Source organism: Muscardinus avellanarius (assembly GCF_963383645.1).
Source record: "Muscardinus avellanarius genome assembly, chromosome: 1".
Classification (NCBI taxonomy): domain Eukaryota; kingdom Metazoa; phylum Chordata; class Mammalia; order Rodentia; family Gliridae; genus Muscardinus; species Muscardinus avellanarius.
The window spans coordinates 220,793,243-220,813,388 of NC_137786.1; the positions used below are offsets into that span (position 1 = coordinate 220,793,243).

The following is a 20,146-nucleotide window of genomic DNA, read 5'->3' on the forward strand; positions in this document are numbered from 1 at the left end:
GCAAAGATAATAGATTCAGAGAAAGAAGTAAAGACATTAACTACTAAGGGTGCAGTACAGAGTTCAGGATGGGTTTGGCTTTGGTTGCTTGGCAACTTACTCTGCAGTCCTGGGGAGGCTCTTAGCTCTGACTAGACCTATTCGGTCCTATTTTATTGTTTTGTTTTGTTTGGTTTTTGGCAGATAGACTGATATAACACATGTGAACTTCTGTAAATACTAAGGAATCATAAAAAATGTAAAATAACAACACTTTGGCTTCAATAGATTTCTTTGACACTTTTAAAACAAATGGTTGTATGTGGTGTCCAGGCTTATAATCCCAGTACTTGAGAGGATGAAATAGGAGATCACAGGTTGGAGGAGAGTCTCAACAAGTAATATGACTCTTAACAATTGAGGCTGTTTCCAAATAAAATTAAAACAGGGCTGGGAATATAGCTCAGAAGTAGAATGCCTATGGATGCAATCCCCAGGACCACCAAAAAATAAAAATAAATAAAATAAATAATTAAAACAAAACACTGCCAGGTGTGGTGGCACATGTCTGAAATTCCAATACTTGCCAGGCTGAGACATGAGGATTGAAGGTTTAAGGACAGCCTCAGCAACTTAGTGAGGCTCTCAGCAACTTAGACTGTTTCCAAATACAAAAATAGAATAGGCCCCACACTGGGCGTGGTGGCGCACACTTGTAATCCCAGCATTCGGGAGGCTGAGACAGGAGGATCACTGTTCGCAGACATCCTCAGCTACTTAGTGAGTCCCTGTTCAAAAATAAAGAATAAGCCGGGTGTGGTGGCACACGCTTGTAATCCCCGCGCTTAGGAGGCTGAGACAGGAGAATCGCACAGGTTCAAAGCCAGCCTCAGCTACTTAGTGAGGCTCTCAGCAATTTAGTGAGACCCTGTTCCAAATAAAATATAAAATAGGTCTGGGAGTATAGCCCAGAGGTAGAAAGCCTCTGGGGTCCACTCCCAGTACCACCCAAAAAACAAAACAAAACAAAAGAATAAAAAAATAGGGCTAGAGGTGTAGCTCGGAGGTAGAATGGCCCTGGGTTCTATCCCCAGTGCCACAAAATAAAATAAAATAGGTCCCTTGGTTCCATCCCCCATACCACAGACACACAGAAATAACTTTTAAAAAACCTACTTACCAGTATTTGGATTCTCTGCCAATGAATTGTACCATAGATCTCAGAGTGATCACTGTATAACACAGAGAAAAAATTCTTAAAACTATGTTGGATATACTTTGACATCTGCTTCAAAAAAAAGCGTTTACTTAAAATACTTTGCTATCTGGGAAAATTGAAGAAAAAACAACACAAGCAAACAAAAACATGCACATGAACCCTTTAGTCAAGGATCACGTCAACTTATCTCAGGGGTAAGGAGATATCAAGTTATAATAGAAAGATAAGAAATCAGATTTCAGTTATCAACTGTAAACATACCATGGAAGGGATGTGTGATGAGGGTAGCAGCAGAACGAGCGATCATCTCCCGAGTTGTCTAGAAAGAATCAACACACACTACTGAAAGCTAAATAAATGACACTCAAGTTCCTGTGAGAAGGAACATGGATGAGTATTGCAGTATAAGACAAAAAATGGATGCCATGGCCTCCTGCCCTGGAGTCAGGAAGAGTATGAATGAGATGTGGATATAATTCTGCCATTCCATCACACCGCTCATTCATTAATTCAATGCTCTAATCTGTTTATTTTTTTGGTATTGGGAATTGATCTCAGGGGCACTCTACCTCCAAGCTACACCACCTGACCCCTTATTTTTTCCAGTCTGGAGATGAAACACAGGGGCATTTGACCTCCGAGCCACACCTCCTGCCCTATTTTTGTTCTTTACTTTGAATCAGGGTCTCACTAAATTGCGGAGGGGTTCACTAAGTAGCTGAGGCTGTCTGTGAACCACGATGCTCTAGTCTCAGCCTCCTGAAAGCTTACAAGCGTGCGCCACCACACCCGGCCACCACCTGCCCTTTTTATTTACTTATTTTTTCTTTAATTTAATTAATTAATTATTTATTTGTGGTACAAGGAGTGGAACCCAGAGGCTTTCTACCTCTGGGCTATACTCCCAGACCTATTTTATATTTTTTTATTTGGAAACAGGGTCTAAGTTGCTGAGAGCCTCACTAAGTAGCTGAGGCTGGCTTCGAACCTCCGCAATCCTCCTGTCTCAGCCTCCCAAGCGCGGGGATTACAAGCGTGTGCCACCACGCCCGGCTTCTTATTTTTTATTTTAAAATAAGCTCTTCCTGAATTGCAAAGGCTGGCCTTGAACCTGCAATCCTCCTGTCTTGTTTCGGATTAAGCTACACCTGGCTACTGTTACTTTTTGAAATCTCTCTGCATGGTAGGTGTGGTGGCGCACCCTTGTAATCCCCACACTTGGGAGGCTGAGACAGGAGGATCACACAGGTTCGAAGTTAGCCTCAGCTACTTAGTGAGACCCTGTTTCCAAATAAAATATAAAATAGGTCTGGGAGTATAGGCCAGAGGTAAAAATCCCCTGGGTTCTACCCCAAGTACCATCAAAATAAAAAAAAATCTCTCTGCAACTTGGGCAAGGAGGCGCACACTTATAATCCCACTACTTGGGAGGTCGACATAGGAAGATCACAGGTTTAAGAATAAATAGCCTAAGCAGCTAGGCGTGGTGGCGCATGCTTGTAATCCCAGCTTTGGGAGGCTATGACAGGAGGATCACAGTTTGTGGACAGCCTCAGATACTTAGTGAGGCCCTTTGCAACTCACTGAGACCCTGTTTCAAAATAAAGAATAAAAATTAGGGCTTGGGTTCCATTTCCCAGTACTACAAAAAAATAAATAAAAATAAAAATAAATAAATAGTAGGGCTAGGGGGTATAGCTGTGAGGTAGAATGCCCCTCGGTTCAATTCTCGGTAAAACACACACACACACACACACACACACACACACACACACACCCCTCTGCAAAGCAGATTTTTATTCCTTATCAATTTCACACATTAGAGAAAAAAGCAAAAAAACAGGAATACCAGCTGGAATAAAACTATGAAACCTCCATTTAGATTATTAAACTTCTAACTGTGAGTGATTTTGGGGAGACTGTATCTCTGCTAGATAAATGCCAGGCCATTCTACGTAATCTGTACCAACATCTCAGGGAGAACAGAACAACTGTGACTTGTTCTGAAACTACAATCCTGTAACTGTGGAGTTCTAACAGCTGCTGTGTTTATCCTAATTTACCTTTCTAGTCTAGGACTCTGTAAAGAGCTAATAAAACTAAATTATGACACTTGGAGGTAGGTTCTGGGGTTGTAAATGTAGCAGATTTGCCTTATACATTTTTTTTGGTACTAGAGATTGAACCCAGGGGCACTGTACTGGGATTACAGGGTGAGCCACCACACTGGCTGTATTTTTTTCCCCCAGTACTGGGGATTGAACACAGGAGTATTTACCTCTAAGCTTATACCCCAAAACTTTTTTGTTTTTTGGTTGTTTTTGATGGTACTGGGGGTGGAACCCAGAGGCTTTCTACCTCTGGGCTATACTCCCAGACCTATTTTATATTTTATTTGGAAACAAGGTCTCACTAAGTTGCTGAGAGCCTCACTAAGTAGCTGAGGCTGGCAATCCTCCTGTCTCAGCCTCACAAGCGCAGGGATTACAAGTGTGCACCACCATGCCTGGCACACCCCAAAACTTTTTTTAAAAAAATCTTTATTTTGAAACAGAGTCTCACTAAGTTGCAGAGGGTCTCACTGAGTAGCTGAGGCTGTCTGCACCACCATCCTCTCATCTTAGTCTCCTAACTACTGGCATTACAGTTTGCACCACTATGCCTGGCCCCCCAGCCCTTTTATTTTTATTCTGAAACATAGTCTCACTAAATCGTGGAAGCTGGTCTCTATCCTGAAATCATTTTATCCCAGTCTCCCAAGTACTGGGATTACAGACATGTGCCACCAATACAGCTTGGAATAAATACTGTAGAAGGCAGTGAAGCGAGGTGTGGTGATGCATGATTATAAGCCCAGTACTTGGGGAGGCTGAGACAGAAGGATTGCAGATTCACTCATGGGACTAGCTGCAGGTACTTAAGTGAGACCCTCTGCAACTTGGTAAGACTGTTTTAAAAATAAAAAATACTAGCTCAGGCATGATGGCACATGCATATAATCCCAGCATTTGGGAGGCTGAGACAGGAGGATCACAGTTCACGGACACCCTCAGCTACTACTTAGTGAGGCCCTTTGTAACTCAGTGAGACCATGTTTCAAAATAAAGAATAAAAATGGCGCCAGGCATCTTGGCGCACACTTGTAATCCCCACGCTTGGGAGGTGGAGACAGGAGGATTGTGCAAAATAAAGAATAAAAATGGCGCCAGGCATCTTGGCGCACACTTGTAATCCCCACGCTTGGGAGGTGGAGACAGGAGGATTGTGCAGGTTTGAAGCCAGTCTTGCTGGCTTAAGAGACCCTGTTTCCAAATTTAAAAAAATATATAAATAGATGAGAGTATAGCCCGGAGGTAGAAGGGTTTCCAGGAACCCCAGTACCACCAAAAAAAAAAAAAAAAAAAAAAAAGAATAAAAAGGGGGGCACAGTGGGACATGTTTGTAATTCCAGCGCTTGAGAGGCTGAGATAGAAGGATCTCACAGGTTTTAAGCCAGCCTCAGCTACTTAGTGAGGCTCTCAGCAACTTAGTGAAACTGTTTCCAAATAAAGTATAAAATAGGCCTGGGAGTATAGCCCAGAGGTAGAGAAGACCCTGGGTTCCAGTAACACACACACACACACACACACACACACACACACACACACACGACTAAAAAAATAGGGCTGTGGTGTAGCTCGGAGGTAGAATGCCCTGGGGTTCCATCCCCAGTACCTTACATACATACATACATACATAAATAAGATAGATAAACAAAAAAAGAGATAGAGGGGAGCCTGGCATGGTGGTGCACACTTGTAATCCCAGTAGGAGGCTGAGATAGGAGGATTGCAGGTTAGGAGGTTAGGATTGCTGAGATAGGAGGTTTGCAGCCAGCCTCAGCTACTTCATGAGGCCCTCTGCAATTTAGACCCGGTTTCAAAATAAAGAATAATGCCAGGGGTGGTGGCGCATGCTTGTAATCCCCACACTTGGGAGTGGGAGGCAGAGACAGGAGGATCGTGCAGGTTCGAAGCTAGCCTCGGTGGCTTAAGAGACCCTGTTTCCAAATTTAAAAAAATATAAAAAATAGGTCTGGGAGTGTAGCCTAGAGGTAGAAGGGCTTCCATGAACCCCAGTACCCACCCCCCAAAAAAAGAAAAGAAAAAAAAGAAAAAAAAAAAAGAATAAAACATAGAGATGAGGGTAGCTTAAAGATAGAATGCCGCTGGGTTCCATCCGCCAGTACTACAAAAATAAATAAATAAATAAATAAATAAATAAATAAATAAATAAATAAATGGCAAAACAAATTTTCTTGCAGTGCAGCAACTCCACACAAAGCACTGCTCCACTCTAGTGTTAGGCATGGCGTAGGCCCCACCTCTTTTTTTTTTTTTTTTTTTGCAGTACTGGGATTGAACCCAGAGGTATTCTACCTCCAAGCTATGTCCCACCCTATTTTTTTTTTTATTCTTTAGTTTGAAACAGGGTCTCACTAAGTTGCGGAGGGCCACAGTAAGTAGTTGAGGCTGTCTGAGAACTTGTGATCCTCCTGTCTCAGCCTCCCAAATGCTGGGATTACAAGTGTGCGCCACCACGCCTGGCTTAGAAAAGCCCGATTTTAACTGAATGTTTAATTTGTGAACGGACATGGAAATATAGGTCTAATGATCCTGATTCAACACATATCAGTTAGTTTGATCTAGGGAAACAGCAAGAAATATAAATTCAGCTCTTACCTCTTTGATAACTCGGTCAAAGGAAGATGAGCCTTCTTTTTGCACATTTCCAGGTCCTAACTCCTGGGAATCAAAATAAAATAGCTCTTGATGGTTTTAAATAGAAATGTTTAAACTGGTGGCCACCCCTTACACCAAAACTCCACTGAGATCAGAAAGGGAAACTACTTGGCTTTGCTCCTAAAGATGTCCAAATAGCAATAAAAACTTTTAAAGGCCAGGGCTCACACATGGAAACTAGCTTCAACATACCTCAACCTTGTCAGTCTCCTGGTAATGCTATAGAAGAAATAAAAAGAAAAGATGATTAGGGCTACTGCTGTATGTTATGTGAGAGAAGACAAAATGAAAACTATTGGTAGAAAATAACAATTGTTGTCTTTGTCCTGACAATCTCCAATTAAATTCTAGTCCTAATTAACCAACTGAAGTAAATGATTCTAGGAAGACTTTGTTGCCAAATTTAACATATTGGTCAGCTGCAGAAATAAGTAAAAGTTCAGAAAATAAAATGTGCTTTTTGTTTTGTTTTGATTTTTGGGTGTTTTTTTTTGGTGGTACTGGGGATGGAACCCTTCTACCTCCGGGCTACACTCCCAGACCTATTTTATATTTTATTTGGAAACAAGGTCTCTTAAGCCAGCAAGGCTGGCTTCAAACCTGTGAGATCCTACTGTCTCCACCTCCCAAGCATGGGGATTACATGCGTGCTCCACCACGCCCAGGGACTTGTTTTGTTTTTTTGACTAGGGATTGAATCCAGGAACATTCTACCTCTGTGCTACACTTTGGCTCCCCCCTTTTTGGGTGATATTTCTTTTGAAAAAGGGCCTCTCACTAAGTTAGTGAGGCTGCATGCAAACCTGTGATCCTCTTGTCTCAGCCTCCAAAATACCATGTGCCACCATGCCTGGGAGAAGGACACTTTTTTTTCTTTTTCACTGTACAAAAGAACAGAGACTCAGTGTTGGCTTTTTTTGCGGGTCTGGGGACGAATCCAGGAGCATTCGACCTTGGAGCTACACCCCCTGCCCTATTTTTTATTCTTTATTTTAAAACAGGGTCTCACTAAGTTGCAGAGGGCTTCACTAAGTAGCTGAGGCTGTCTGCAAAACGTGATCCTCCTGTCTCAGCTTAGCTTCCCAAACGCCATCATGCCCGGCTGTGTTGATTTTGAATAGCTGAAATCTAATTTTTTTGTTGTTGTTATCAGAATGTTTCTAAAATGAGTTAATGAGATTATTCTTCTGGAGGAAATAAGAACACTGACAAAGCCCAGAGCTACAGATTCCCAAAGCAAGTAATACTGTCCCTTGTGATGCCAGAATAAAAGATACGTGAAAGAATGCAAATATGTCACTGCATCTTTGTTTGCCTTTAAAGGTTGATTTTTGGTGGACACTGAACACACATACACACACACGTATATATATTCAATTTAACATATTTTTTTTCTCTGAAAAGATAAGCCAATAGTTTGGTAATTTATGGCCCAGACTATACTGAAAGAGTAAATATTTGTACAGTATTTTTTTTTTTTTTGTGTGTGTGTGTGTGTGTATGGTACTAGTGATTGAACTCAGGGACATTCTATCTTCGAGCTACACCCCTAGCTCCATTTTCATTCTTTATTTTGAAACAGGGTCTCACTAAGTTGCAGATGGCCTCACTAAGTAGCTGAGGCTAACTGGGTGTGGTTGCACACGCTTGCAATCCCAACATCCAGAGGCTAAGACAGGAGGATTGAGGCTTGTGGACAGCCTCAGCTACTTAGTGAGGCCCCTTGCAACTCAGTGAGACCCTGTTTCAACAATAAAGAATAAGCAAAGCATGGTGGTGCACGCTTGTAATCCCAGCACGTGGGAGGCTGAGACCAGAGAATCGAGGTTCGCGGACAGTCTCAGTGAGGCCTCCCCAACTTAGGGAAACTCTGTTTCAAAATAAATTATAAAGCCAGGCGTGATGGCACACGTTTATAATCCCTGCATTTGGGAGGCGAAGACAGGAGGATTGTGCAGGTTCGAAGCCAGCCTCACTGGTTTAAAAGATCATCCCCAGTAACACACACACACACACACACACACACACACACACACACCCACCCACCCACCCACCCACCCCAAGCTGCCGGGAATGGTGGCACAAGCTTGTAATCCCAGCATTTGGGAGGCTGAGAAAGGAGGATCGTGGTTCATGGACAACCTCAGCTACTTAGTGAGGCCTTTTGCAACTCAGTGAGATCCTGTTTCAAAATAAAGAATAAACCAGGCGTGGTAGCGCACGCTTGTAATTCCAGGGCTTGGGAAGCTGAGACGGGAGGATCGCACAGGTTCAAAGCCAGACTCAGCTACTTAGTGAGGATCTCAGCAACTTAGTGAGACCCTGCTTCCATATAAAGTAAAAAGTAGGTCTGGGAGTATAACCTGGAGATATAAAAGCCCCTGGATTCCACCCCAGGTACCACCAAAAAAAAAAAGTCCAAAACAAAGTAAATAAAAATAGGGCTGGGGGTGTAGCTTGGAGGTAGAGGTAGAATGCCCCTGTGTTCCATCCCCAGTACTACCAAAAAAAAAAAAAAAAAAAAAAAGAAAAAAAAGTAGCTGAAGCTGGCTTCAAATCTGCAATCCTTGTCTCAGCCTTCTAAATACTAGAATTATAAGCATGCGCCACCAAGCCCAGCTTGTGGGGTATTTTGGAAATAGAAAGTGGGCCAGGTGACAATAAGAACCAGACAATTGAGCTTTTTATTATATGAAGTCAGTTTTATTATTCTCCAATCTACCAGATTAAAAAATATAAACAGCCAGGCATGGTGCCACACATTTGTAATCCCAGCATTCGAGAGGCTGAGACTGGAGAATCGCAGTTTGCAGACAGCCTCAGATACTTAGTGAGGTCCTCCACAACTTAGTGAGAACCCATTCAAAAAAATAAAGAATACCTGGGCGTGGCGGTGCATGCATGTAATCCCAGCATTCAGGAGGCTGAGACCAGAGGATCACGGTTCGCAGACAGCCTCAGATACTTAGTGAGACCCCATTTCAAAAACATAAAGAATAGCCAGGCGTGGTGGCACACGCTTGTAATCCCAGCATTTGGAAGGCTGAGACTGGAGGATCGTGGTTCGCGGACAGCCTCAGCTACTTAGTGAGGCCCTCCACAACTCAGTGAGACCCTGTTTCAAAATAAAGAATAAAAAATTGGGCAGGGGTGTAGCTCAGAGGTCGATTGCCTCTGGGTTCCATCCCCAGACCTGCAAATAAATAAATAAATAACAATAAATAAAAAAATATAGCTGGGCGTGGTGGCACATGCTTGTAATCCATGTGCTTGGGCAGTGGAGACAGGAGGATCGCACAGGTTTGAAGGCAGCCTCACTGGCTTAAGAGACCCTGTTTCCAAATAAAAATATAAAAATAGGTCTGCGAGTGTTGCCCAGAGGTAGAAGGGTTTCCAGGGACCCCAGTATCACCAAAACAAAAATAAAATAAATTATAAATAAATAAATAAATAAATAAATAAAATAGGGCAGGGGGTGCAGCTCGGAGGTCGAATGCCCCTGGATTCCATCCTCAGTACCGTAAAAATAATAAATAAATAAATAATAAATAAATAAATAAATAAATAAATAAAAACAAGAAAAACCTCAATGGGGTGTGGTGGTGCATGCCTGTAATCCTAGTACTTAAGAGGCTGAGACAGGAGGAGAGCAGGTTTGTGGCCAGACTCAGGAATTTAACAAGATCCTCTAAAACCGAGACCCTGTTTCAAAATTAAAAAATAAAGTAAGGCTGGGCATATAGCTCAGAGGTAGAGTGCCCCTGGGTTCCATCTCCAGGCGCGCGCGCACGCGCGCGCGCACACACACACACACAGCCAAGCATAGTGGTAGAGGATTGCAAATAGATGCAGAAAGCCCCAGCTATTTAGTGAGGCCTATCATAATTCAGTAAGACCCTGTCGCAACAATAAAAAGTAAAAGCCAGGTGTGGTGGTGCACACTTGTAATCCCAGTACTTGGGAGGCTAAGATAGGAGGATCCAGGTTCACGGCCAGCTTCAGCTACTTAGGCCAGCTTCAGCTACTTAGTGAGGTCCTCTGTAACTTAGTGGGACCCTGTTTCAAAATAAAGAATAAAAAATTGGGCTGGGGATGTGTGTAGCTCAGAGGTAGAATGCCCCTGGGTTCAATCCCCAGTACCACAAAAAAGGCTAGGCATGGTGGCACATGCTTGTAATTTCAGTACTTGAGAGGTTGAGACAGGAGGATAGCAGGTTCATGGGCTGCTACTTAGTGAGATCATCTACAACTTAGTGAGACCCTGTTTCAAAATAAAAATAAAATAATTAGCTGGGGATGGTGGCACATTTCTGTAACCCCAGTACTTGAAGGCTGAGAAAAGAGGATTGAAGATTCAAAGCCAGCCTCAGCAACTTTGCAAGGCTCTAAGCAACCTAGGGGGACTGTTTCAAAATAAAAACAATAAGCTGGGTGTGGAATCCCAGCGCTTGGGAGACTGAGACAGGAGGATCGCACAGGTTTAAAGCCAGCCTCAGCTACTTAGTTAGGTTCCCAACAACTTAGTGAGAACCTGTTTACAAATAAAGTATAAAATAGGTCTGGGGGTATAGCCTGGAGGTAGAAAAACCCCTGGGTTGTACCTCCAGTACCACAAATAAATAAAAAATAAATAAATAAAAACACAATTGGATTGGGGAGTGTACCTTGGAGGGAGAATGCCCCTGGGTTTAATACCTGTCACCTATAAATAAAGCTGGGTGTGTTGGCGCATGCTTGTAATCCCAGCATTAGGGTGGCTGAGACAGGAGGATCACGGTTTGTGGACAGCCTCAGATACTACTTAGTGAGGCCCTTTGCAACTCAGTGAGACCCTGTTTCAATGTAAAGAATAAAACGCAGGACTGGAAGCCGGGTGTGGTGGCGCAGGCTTGTAATCTCAGCATTAGGGAGGCTAAGACCGAAGGATCACGGTTCACAGACAGCTTCAGCTACTTAGTGAGGTTCTCCACAACTTAGTGAGACCCTGTTTCAAAAGAAAAAATAAAGCTGGGCGTAGTGGCGCACACTTGTAATCCTCACGCTTGGGAGGCGGAGACAGGAGGATCACGCTGGTTTGAAGCCAGCCTGGCTGGACTAAGAAACCCTGTTTCCAAATAAAAATATAAAATTGGTATGGGAGTGTAGCCCAGAGGTAGAAGAGCTTCCAGGAACCCCAGTACCATAAATAAATAAATAAATAAATAGCCGGGCGTAGTGGTGCACGCTTGTAATCCCTACGCTTGGGAGGCTGAGACAGGAGGATCACAGAGGTTCAAAGCCAGCCTCAGCTACTTAGTGAGGCTCTCAGCAACTTAGTGAGACCCTGTTTCCAAATAAAGTATAAAATAGGTCTGGGAGTATAGCCCGGAGATAGAAAGCCTCTGGGTTCCACCCCAGTACTACTAAATAAATAAATAAATAAATAGGCAGGGGGGTGTAGCTCGGAGGTAGAATGCCCCTGGGTTCCATCCCAGACCCGCAAAAAAAAAAAAAAAAGTAGGACTGGGGGTGTAGCTTGGAGGTAGATTTCCCCAGGTTCCATCCCCAGTACTGCAAATAAAAATATATAAATAAATCATCTATATAGCTCAGTTGGAAAGCATCCTTGATGTTTGAGTCCCAATACTATAAAACAAAACAGAAAAACAAAAACAAAAACAAACAAACAAACAAACAAAAACACTTAATCACACACAGGGGCACATGCTGTAGTCCCAGGACTTGGGAAACTGAGAATGGAGGATTGCAGGTTTGAGGACAGTATACAGTAATGTAGCAACACACCCTGTTTCAAAACTAAAAATTAAAAGGGCTGGGGATATAGCTCAGAGAAAGAATGTTGCTGGACTCAATCCCTAGTCATCCCCCCAAAATAAGGCTATTTGAAAGGTTAATTTAGCCACGCTTGGTGGCACATGCCTGTAATGCCAGTACTTGAAAGGCTATGACAGGTTTGAAGCCAGCCTCAGCAAGCAGTGAGACTCTCATCAACCTAGTGAGACCATGTTTCAAAATAAAAATAAAAATAAAAAGAGAGGGCTGGGAGTCTAGCTCAGAGGTAGAAGGCCCCTAGGTTCAATCCCCAGTACCACACAAAAATCAATGTTAATTCAGCTGACCTATATTATAACAGATGCAACTGAGAAACCAGTATAATCAAATATCACAACCTTTAATATCAGAAGTAAAAAGAAGATGGCAAACAAAAGGATCATTAAGAAAGAAACAAATGTAACTTTAAAGTTTGTTACTTTAATTTTTCTTTTTTGGAAGGACAATCCACATTTTTATTTGTATAATGCCTTTATCATGTATGTAGACCCCTGCCACAGAGGAAGGGTGGTGAGTTCTGGTGGAAGAAAGCTTTAGAATGAGCATATGAAGTCCAACAGAAGGCCTTCCTACCATGATCAAGGAAGGGCTTGCTTGGCTGGAACTTCCTTCCATTGTCCTCACTTCTTTCAAGGCCACCTGTGAATCTACACAGGTCTTATCTGACAACGGATCACCCCTTCCTCTCCCCAAAACCAGCCATGGGCAAGAGACCCAAATGTCTCTCTTCAGTGTATCTAATTCTTTTCCTACCCTTCCCATCTCTAAAATTCTATTCATGAGGACAGAGAACAACAAGGCCCATAATCTCTTTCCAAAACCTCCTACCTACAAAAGCCACATTACCCAAGTTGCACAACACAGACTCCTGACAACTGGTGACACCAGCCACCCGGAAGCCCTCCCAGCTGGCTATGCCTAAGGGCAGGAGAGTAGGCATTACTGTCTCAGGTGTATTTGTCAGGAATGGCAGTGCCACTATGTCTGAATGTAAGAAGCCACAGGGGCTTTAAGGTGTGCCTGAAAGTGGAGGCAGAATGGCTCCAGAGGACAGGGACTTCAGACTTGAACATGTCCTTTGCAAAAGGCTCAACAGTTTCTGGGTTGACATTCTGCCATCTATAGCTCCCCCTTTGTCTTCAGTACAAGTACCTTTTTTGCAAGTCTGGGTCTATAGGGGTTTCCTGGGCCAACTGCTAGATGCCTGTATCCAGGGGATCTGGGCACAGCTTAGCATGTCACACTAGGTTCCTCTGTGGTCAGGACCTGGATTATCATGTCAGTCAGCCTTCCCTGCACAGTACATTGTCCAGCCCTGGAAGAGCTACAAGGCACAGAGGGATGAGATGGTGACCTGCTGAGACCAGGACTGTCAGGGAAGGATGCTGGAGGTCAGGTCCAGAGCCCAGTGTTGCTAGCTTCAGCTGGGTCAGTCGAGTTCATTGAAGCCTTTGGAAACATCCCCAGGAGCGCCCCTGCTATTGATGAGCAGCAGTCACAGAAGCCCCTCAGGCCTGGGAAGCTTGTGAAGGGTGCCCCACAGGTCCAGTCTGGCCTCCAGCTGCTGCAGCACCATAACACTGTGGATGCTTGGGGATAATGACAATCTGGGAGATAAGCTGCTGAAGCCACTCTTTTGCTGCTGCCAACCTTCAAGCCACCAACCTCTGCCAACTAGTTCTGGGACCCAAGACCCAGCATTGAGATCAACCCCTCAGTGGAAGACTCAAGGGGTGTGGGTGAAAGCTCCACCCAGCAAGAGCCAGGGCAAGAACCTACATTTAGGGAACTTAGCCCTGGGAATCAGTGTTTTTAAAAAAATTTGGGAGGCTGGGGGTAGCTCAGTGGAAAAGTATAAGCTTAGCATGCATGAGGCTGGGTTCCAACCCTAACACAAGAAAAAAAATTATGAAGCATCACAAATATACAGAAAAAAAAAACTAAAAATTCATCTATACACCCACCAAAGCACAAGGCCTTTCAAGGGCTGGCACTGGGAAGGGAAGCTACAATGACAAGATGTTCTGAGTCCTGGTCACAGGGAAACCGGGTGTGAGGGTGCTGACCTGTGTCCCAGGTTCCCTAAGCACAGATATGCAGAGGGTCCTCTGTGCACCTTTAACATTTTGTCTTTTTTTTTTTTTTTTTTTGCTAAAAATCTCTTGCCAAGCTGGGTGTGGTGGCATAAGCTTGTAATCCCAGTATCTGGGAGGCTGATACAGAAATATTGTGAAGGTTCAAAGCCAGCCTAAGCTACTTAGTGCAGTTCTCAGCAATATAGTGAGCAATATAAAATAGGTCTGGAGTATAGCCTGGAGGTAGAAGGCCCCTGGTTCTATCCCTAATCCCACAAAAAGAAAGAGAGGAGAGAGAGAGAGAAAGAGAGGAGAGAGAGAGAGAAAGAGAGGAGAGAGAGAGAAAGAGAGGAGAGAGAGAGAGAGAGGAGAGAGAGAGAGAGAGAAAGAGAGGGAGAGAGGGAGGGAGAGAGAGAGAGAAAGAGAGGAGAGAGAGAGAAAGAGAGGAGAGAGAGAAAGAGAGGAGGGAGAGAGAGGGAGGGAGGGAGGGAGGGAGGGAGGGAGGGAGGGAGAGAGAGAGAGAGAGAGAGAGAGAGAGAGAGAGAGAGAGAGAGAAAGAGAAAGAGAAAGAGAGGGCTAGGAGTGTAGCTTGGAGGTAGAATGCCCCTGGGTTCAATACCCAATTTCTAAAAAAAAAAAAAAAAAAAAATCTTTTGCCTTCTTAAAGTGTCACAGATACAATTGAAGTTCTTGTCCTCATTCCCTACCTCTTCTCAAAACTGCTAGTGTGCAGTAATGTAATATCTAATCAGATTAAAAAAAAACTTTCTAAACTTAGCCAGCAGCCAGGTGTGGTGGCGCACACTTGTAATTCCAGCATTTGGGAGGCTGAGACAGGAGGATCACAGTTGGCAGACAGCCTCAGCTACTTAGTGAGGCCCTTTGCAACTCAGTGAGACCCTGTTTCAAAATAACGAATAAAAAATAGGGTGTGGGGAGTGTAGCTCAGAGGTAGAATGCCCCTGGGTTCCATCCCCAGTACTGCAATAAATAAATAAGTAAATAAATCATTAAAAAAAAAATAGGGCTGGGGGGTTGTAGCTCAGAGTTAGAAGGCCCCTGAGTTCCATCCCCAGTGACCCCCTCCAAAAAAAAGTAAGCAAGGAGTGGTGGTGCATGCCTATAATCCCAGTCAGTATTTGGGAGGCTGAGACAGGAGTGCAGGTTTGAAACTAGCTATAGCAACTGAGCAAGACCTTTAACAACTTAGCTAAAATTTTTCACATTTTTCAAAGTGAAAAATAGGGGTGTGGCTTAGCAGTAGAATACCCTTGGGTTCAATCCCCACTACCAAAAACAAAAAGAGAAAACCTGAAAAACTTTATGCAGCACAACACAAACAAGAGCAGTGTTGTATAACAAACAAGGAGCATACAAAGTAAACAGTTAAAAAGCAGCTATATTGCTATGATAGCCAGGGTCCTAAATGCCTTTTGAAATTGCTCTAGTTAGGTAAATTGTGCAAAAACGCTAACCTAAACCTATGGCAAGATTAATTTTCCTCTTACCTGTAAAACTTTACCATGGACCACAGTTCCAAGGACTCCTGAACACAGTCTTGGAGTTAAGCCTGTGAACAACCCGCGCCTCCCATCGATGCTTGCAATGTGCTGAGCTAAAAACACAATTCAGAGATTTAAATTCCAGTCCAAAGAAATGGTTACACACAAATTATTTTTTTTCCCCAGTACTAGGGATGGATCCCAGCGGCATTCTACCTCCGAGTTACATCCCCAGCTCTATTTTTATTCTTTATCTTGAAACAGGGTCTCACTGAGTTCCAAAGGGCCTCACTAAGTAGTAGTTGAGGCTGTCGATGAACCATGATCCTCCTGTCTCAGCCTCCCAAATACTGGGATTACAAGTGTGTGCCACTATGCCTGGCTATATACAAATTTTAAGGAAACATGCCTTTTCTTTTTTTTGGTGGTTACCAGGGACTAAACTCAAGGCATTCTATCTCCAAGTTACACCCCCAGCCCCATTTTATTATTTATTTTGAAACTGGGTCACCCTAAATTGCTAAGGTCCTTCTTAAGTTGCTGAGGCTGGCCACAAACCTGTGATTCTCCTGTCTCAGCCTCCCAAGCACTGGGATTACAGGCGTGTGCCACCAGAACCAACTAGGCAATATCCCATCTATATATTTTTTTATTAACTCCTGCCTACCATGGTCTTCAATATTATCCAATCAAATAAATCAAAGACACTTACCATAACAAAAGAGACCAGGAAGCTGACATACTTGCCGCCCAAAAATATTTCGTCCTATGGTTGGAGGAAGAGGCTCATATCCTACCTTTAAAAACAGAAAACGAAGACATTAATATTAAGCAATACTTCTAGAAATGTCCTGGCTGAAAGGTCTTGGATAAAGAACAAAATCAGGGCTATAACTTTAACACAAAACAGTTTGTTTTCCAGGGCAATGATGAAATGTCATCCTCATCAGTTTTTTGTTTTGTCAAATTGACTAAGACTGGATTTTGCTACTGGCCATGGTAGTACACACCTGTAATCCTGATACTTGGGAGGCTGAGACAGTAGGATCACAGGTTTGCAGCCATTCTCAGCTATTTAGTGAGGCATTCTGCAACTTAGACTGTTTCAAAAAGAAAAAATAAGCTGGGCAAGGTGGCACACGCTCATAATCCCAGCATTTGGGAAGCTGAGACAGGAGGACTGAGGTTCGTGGACAGCCTCAGCTCCTACTTAGTGAGGCCCTTTGCAACTCAGTGAAACCCTGTTTCAAAATAAAAAATAAAAAAATAGGGCTAGGGGTGTAGCTCAGAGGTAGAATGCCCCTGGGTTCCATCCCCAGTACTGCAAAAATAAATAAAGGTAGAAGGCCCCTGGGATCAATCCCAGTAAACACACACACACACACACACACACACACACACACACGCACGCACGCACGCACACACACGCACACACACGTCAATAAATTCCAAGTTGCCTTTAGTTCAAAGTCCATGAAGTAAACCATGTAGCAGATAAGACTTAGATTTTTGGTTTGTTTTTTTCTGTAGTGGGGATTGAACCCAGGAGTACTCTATGAAATAAGTTATTTTCTCAGCTCTTTTTATTATGAGATAGGGTCCTGCTATGTTGCCCAAGCTAGTCTCAAATTTATGATCCTTCTGCCTGAGCCTCCCAAGTAGCTTAGATTACAGGTCAAAGGGGTAATACCAATTTTTTGGTAAATGAAAACAGAATAAAGAAACTTTTGTGTTAGGAAAACTTTACTTGGGAGGCTCAAAAATATTTTCTAAGCTGGGCGTGTGGTACGGGCTTGTAATCCCAGTAGTTGGGAGGCTGAGACAGGAAGATCACAGCTTCGCAGTCAGCCTCAGCAACTCAGTGAGCAGTGAGACCCTGTTTCAAAATAAAGAATAAGCTGGGCATGGTGGCGCACACTTGTAATCCCAGCACTTGGGAGGTTGAGACAGGAGGTTCGAAGCCAGCCTCAGCTACTTAGTGAGGCTCTCATCAACTCTGTTTCCAAATAAAGTATATATATATAAAAAAAAAGGTCTAGAAGGAGTATAGTCCTGAGGTAGAAAAAGCCCCTGGGTTCCACCCTTAGTACCACAAAAAGAAAAAGAAAAAGAATAAAAAATAGGGTTGGGGGTATAGCTTGGAGGTACAAGCCCCTGGTTTCAACCCCCAGTACTGTAAAAAAAAAAAAAAAAAAATCTAAAGAAAATTAAGACATTTTAAATATCTGACTGAACAAAATGAGAATATATCTACTATGCCAGCATCAACTGCTTATTTGGTTATTTGGTTACCTAGATAAAAACTCTAAGAAGGCAAATGCAGATATAGCTGAGTAATTGTTAGAAAATAATTACAAGCTACATGTTACATGAAGGGACTGTCATTAACAATCAAATGAAGGCAATTTTAAACAAATAATGATTGCCATTTTATTTGTACAATAAATTTGCACAAATTATTGGTAGTGGTGGCACATGTTTATAATCCCAGTACTTGGAAGGCTGAGGATGATGGGTGCTCGCGGCCAGCTTCAGCTACTCAGGGAGGCCCTCCACAACTTAGTGACACCGTTTAAAAATAAAGAATAAAAAAATAGGACTGGGGATGTAACTAGGAGATACAATACCCCGGGGTTCAATCCCCAGTACCACAAAACAAAAACAATGCAATCAGGATTTTTAGTACTACAGGGGTATTTGAAAGAATGAACGCTGTAGGACAGTTTGATTTTCCATTGCTGTGATTCCTTACCATTAAATAAGTCCTGTCCGAGCTTCCTGGAAGTGCTGCCATGCAGCTATTTTTAAAACTGAGTATTTGGGAATTTCACCAAAACCCCTGAGACACTTGGCAACACAAAGATGTTGTGAAATCAGAATTAAGGATATTCAGGATTTTGAGGTAAGAGCTCTGAATGTCATTTAAAAACACTATCTCTAAAAACAAACCCCCAGAACAAAAAAAAAACACACACTTTTTTTGAGAACTATTGAGTAGTGGGTTCACAATAGATACACTACAAAATGCTGACCTTTCAGATGCTATTTAGCCCAAGTGTGTCAGTTGTTTTAGAAATCACAGTACATTTCAATTAAAATCTTTGTTCTAGGTTTACATAATTTAACAATATCCTTTTACATACAGAATCTGAATCTACATGAATCAACTCAGCAACAAATAGTTTAAATTAGTAACCATTTAAGAAATGTGATTCTCCCTAATCTTACATTTTTTTTTACAGAAAGGCAAAGGGAGGGCAGGGATTCTATTTTATTTATTATTTATTTAGTGGCACCGGGATTGATCCTTGGGGTGTTGTAGCTCTTAAACTTCATCCTCAGTTCTATTTCATTTTTATTTTCAACAGGCTCTCCCTAAGTTGCTGAGGCTGGCCATGAACCTGCAGTCTTCCTGTCTCAGCTTCCCAAGTACTGGAATTACAGGCATGTGCCACCATGCCCAGCTCAGGACAAGGGCTCTCAAACTGCTTGGCTCCTTTGCACAATGCATGAGGTAATTATGCCAACCTCAATAAAGGTCTTTTTTTTTTTTTTAAATGAATGACCTTGGCCATAATCTGGAAATTTAGAAAAGCAATTGAATATTCTACCTAAGTCTACCAACTCCCCGTGAAAGTAACATACTACTTAAGAAATATTAGCCAGGCATGATGGTGCGCACCTGGAATCCCAGTACTTGGGAGGCTGAGACAGGGGGATGGCAGGTTTCAACAACTTAGGGAGACCCTGAGCAATTTGGAAAAATGCAGCTTCAAAATAAAAAAATAAATAAAAAATAGGCCGGGCACAGTGGCACACACTTATAATCCCAGTACTTTGGAGGCTGAGAAAGGAGAATGGTGGGTTCTAGGATCGCCTCAGCTACTTGGTGAGACCTTTTTTCAAAATAAAGAATAAAAAAGAGGGCTGGGATGTATCTCAGAGGTAGAATGCCCCTGGGTTCAATCCCCAGTATCATAAACTAATAATAAAAAAGTTATTTTACAGTAGATTAGAAATTAAAATGAGAAAATCGGAAAGTTGAATGCTGATGTTTAAACTTGACAAAACTCTTCCAGCTGAACTGATTTCCAGCTCTGCATACGTTATTTTCATTGTCATGAACCTCATGGGCTGCTGCCTGGAGAGCGCTCAATAGATCCTTCCAAAATTTGACTTTGTTAACACTTCTGAATGAGCTCCTTGTGTTTATTTGGGTATCTGCAGTTCAAATCTCTGAACAGAAGAGCAGTAGTAACCAGTAGCAAAAATGGGGGGGGGGGGAAAAGAAAAGAAAAAGCAACTAGAAATTAACAAAATATTGGCTCCCCTACAGTTTCAAATCTGTCTTCCACCGAGTATTTCAGGGCTTGAGCCTGGATTTTTCGGGGGGCAGGTAAGGCGAATGCTGATTTCAGAGGGAAGAAAGGGCAGAGCCGGGAAGCCCTGGGTGGCGACGGGCCTGGATTAAGCCCGGGGAAGGAGAAACAAAGTTTGGAGGGGCCAGCGGCGGGAGGGCGGCGGTTGGCCGCGGGCGGGAGGCCTGGGGCGGCGCGGCGGGACGGGGAGAGGGCGGCGAGCGGCGAGGGAGCATCGCGGGCTCAAGGCCGGCCGGGCGGGCGGCGGCCACCTGACAGGCGCCGCGGGGAGGGCAATGGCGACGACTCATACCTGGATGAGCACTTTCACGTACATGAGCGGCTGAGACAGGATGGTGAGACCGGAGCCCAGGAGCACCTGACTGGCCGCGTCCGCCAT

General features: G+C 43.3%; 1 protein-coding gene across 2 annotated transcripts in view; it reads right to left on the reverse strand.

Annotated features, from left to right (window-relative positions):
* MTCH2 (mitochondrial carrier 2) overlaps positions 1-20,146 on the reverse strand; it is a gene marked incomplete at both ends in the record, with an annotated part of 40,767 nt that extends 20,621 nt beyond the window's left edge. The window contains 7 exons of one of the 2 annotated variants that reach the window (XM_080712103.1): positions 1,160-1,211; positions 1,460-1,517; positions 5,920-5,982; positions 6,172-6,198; positions 15,395-15,501; positions 16,101-16,185; positions 20,060-20,146. In XM_080712103.1, coding sequence (XP_080568229.1) covers positions 1,160-1,211; positions 1,460-1,517; positions 5,920-5,982; positions 6,172-6,198; positions 15,395-15,501; positions 16,101-16,185; positions 20,060-20,146 — 479 coding nt within the window. The remainder of the gene's footprint in view (positions 1-1,159; positions 1,212-1,459; positions 1,518-5,919; positions 5,983-6,171; positions 6,199-15,394; positions 15,502-16,100; positions 16,186-20,059) is intronic. The other variant, XM_080712104.1, reaches the window with a different exon arrangement.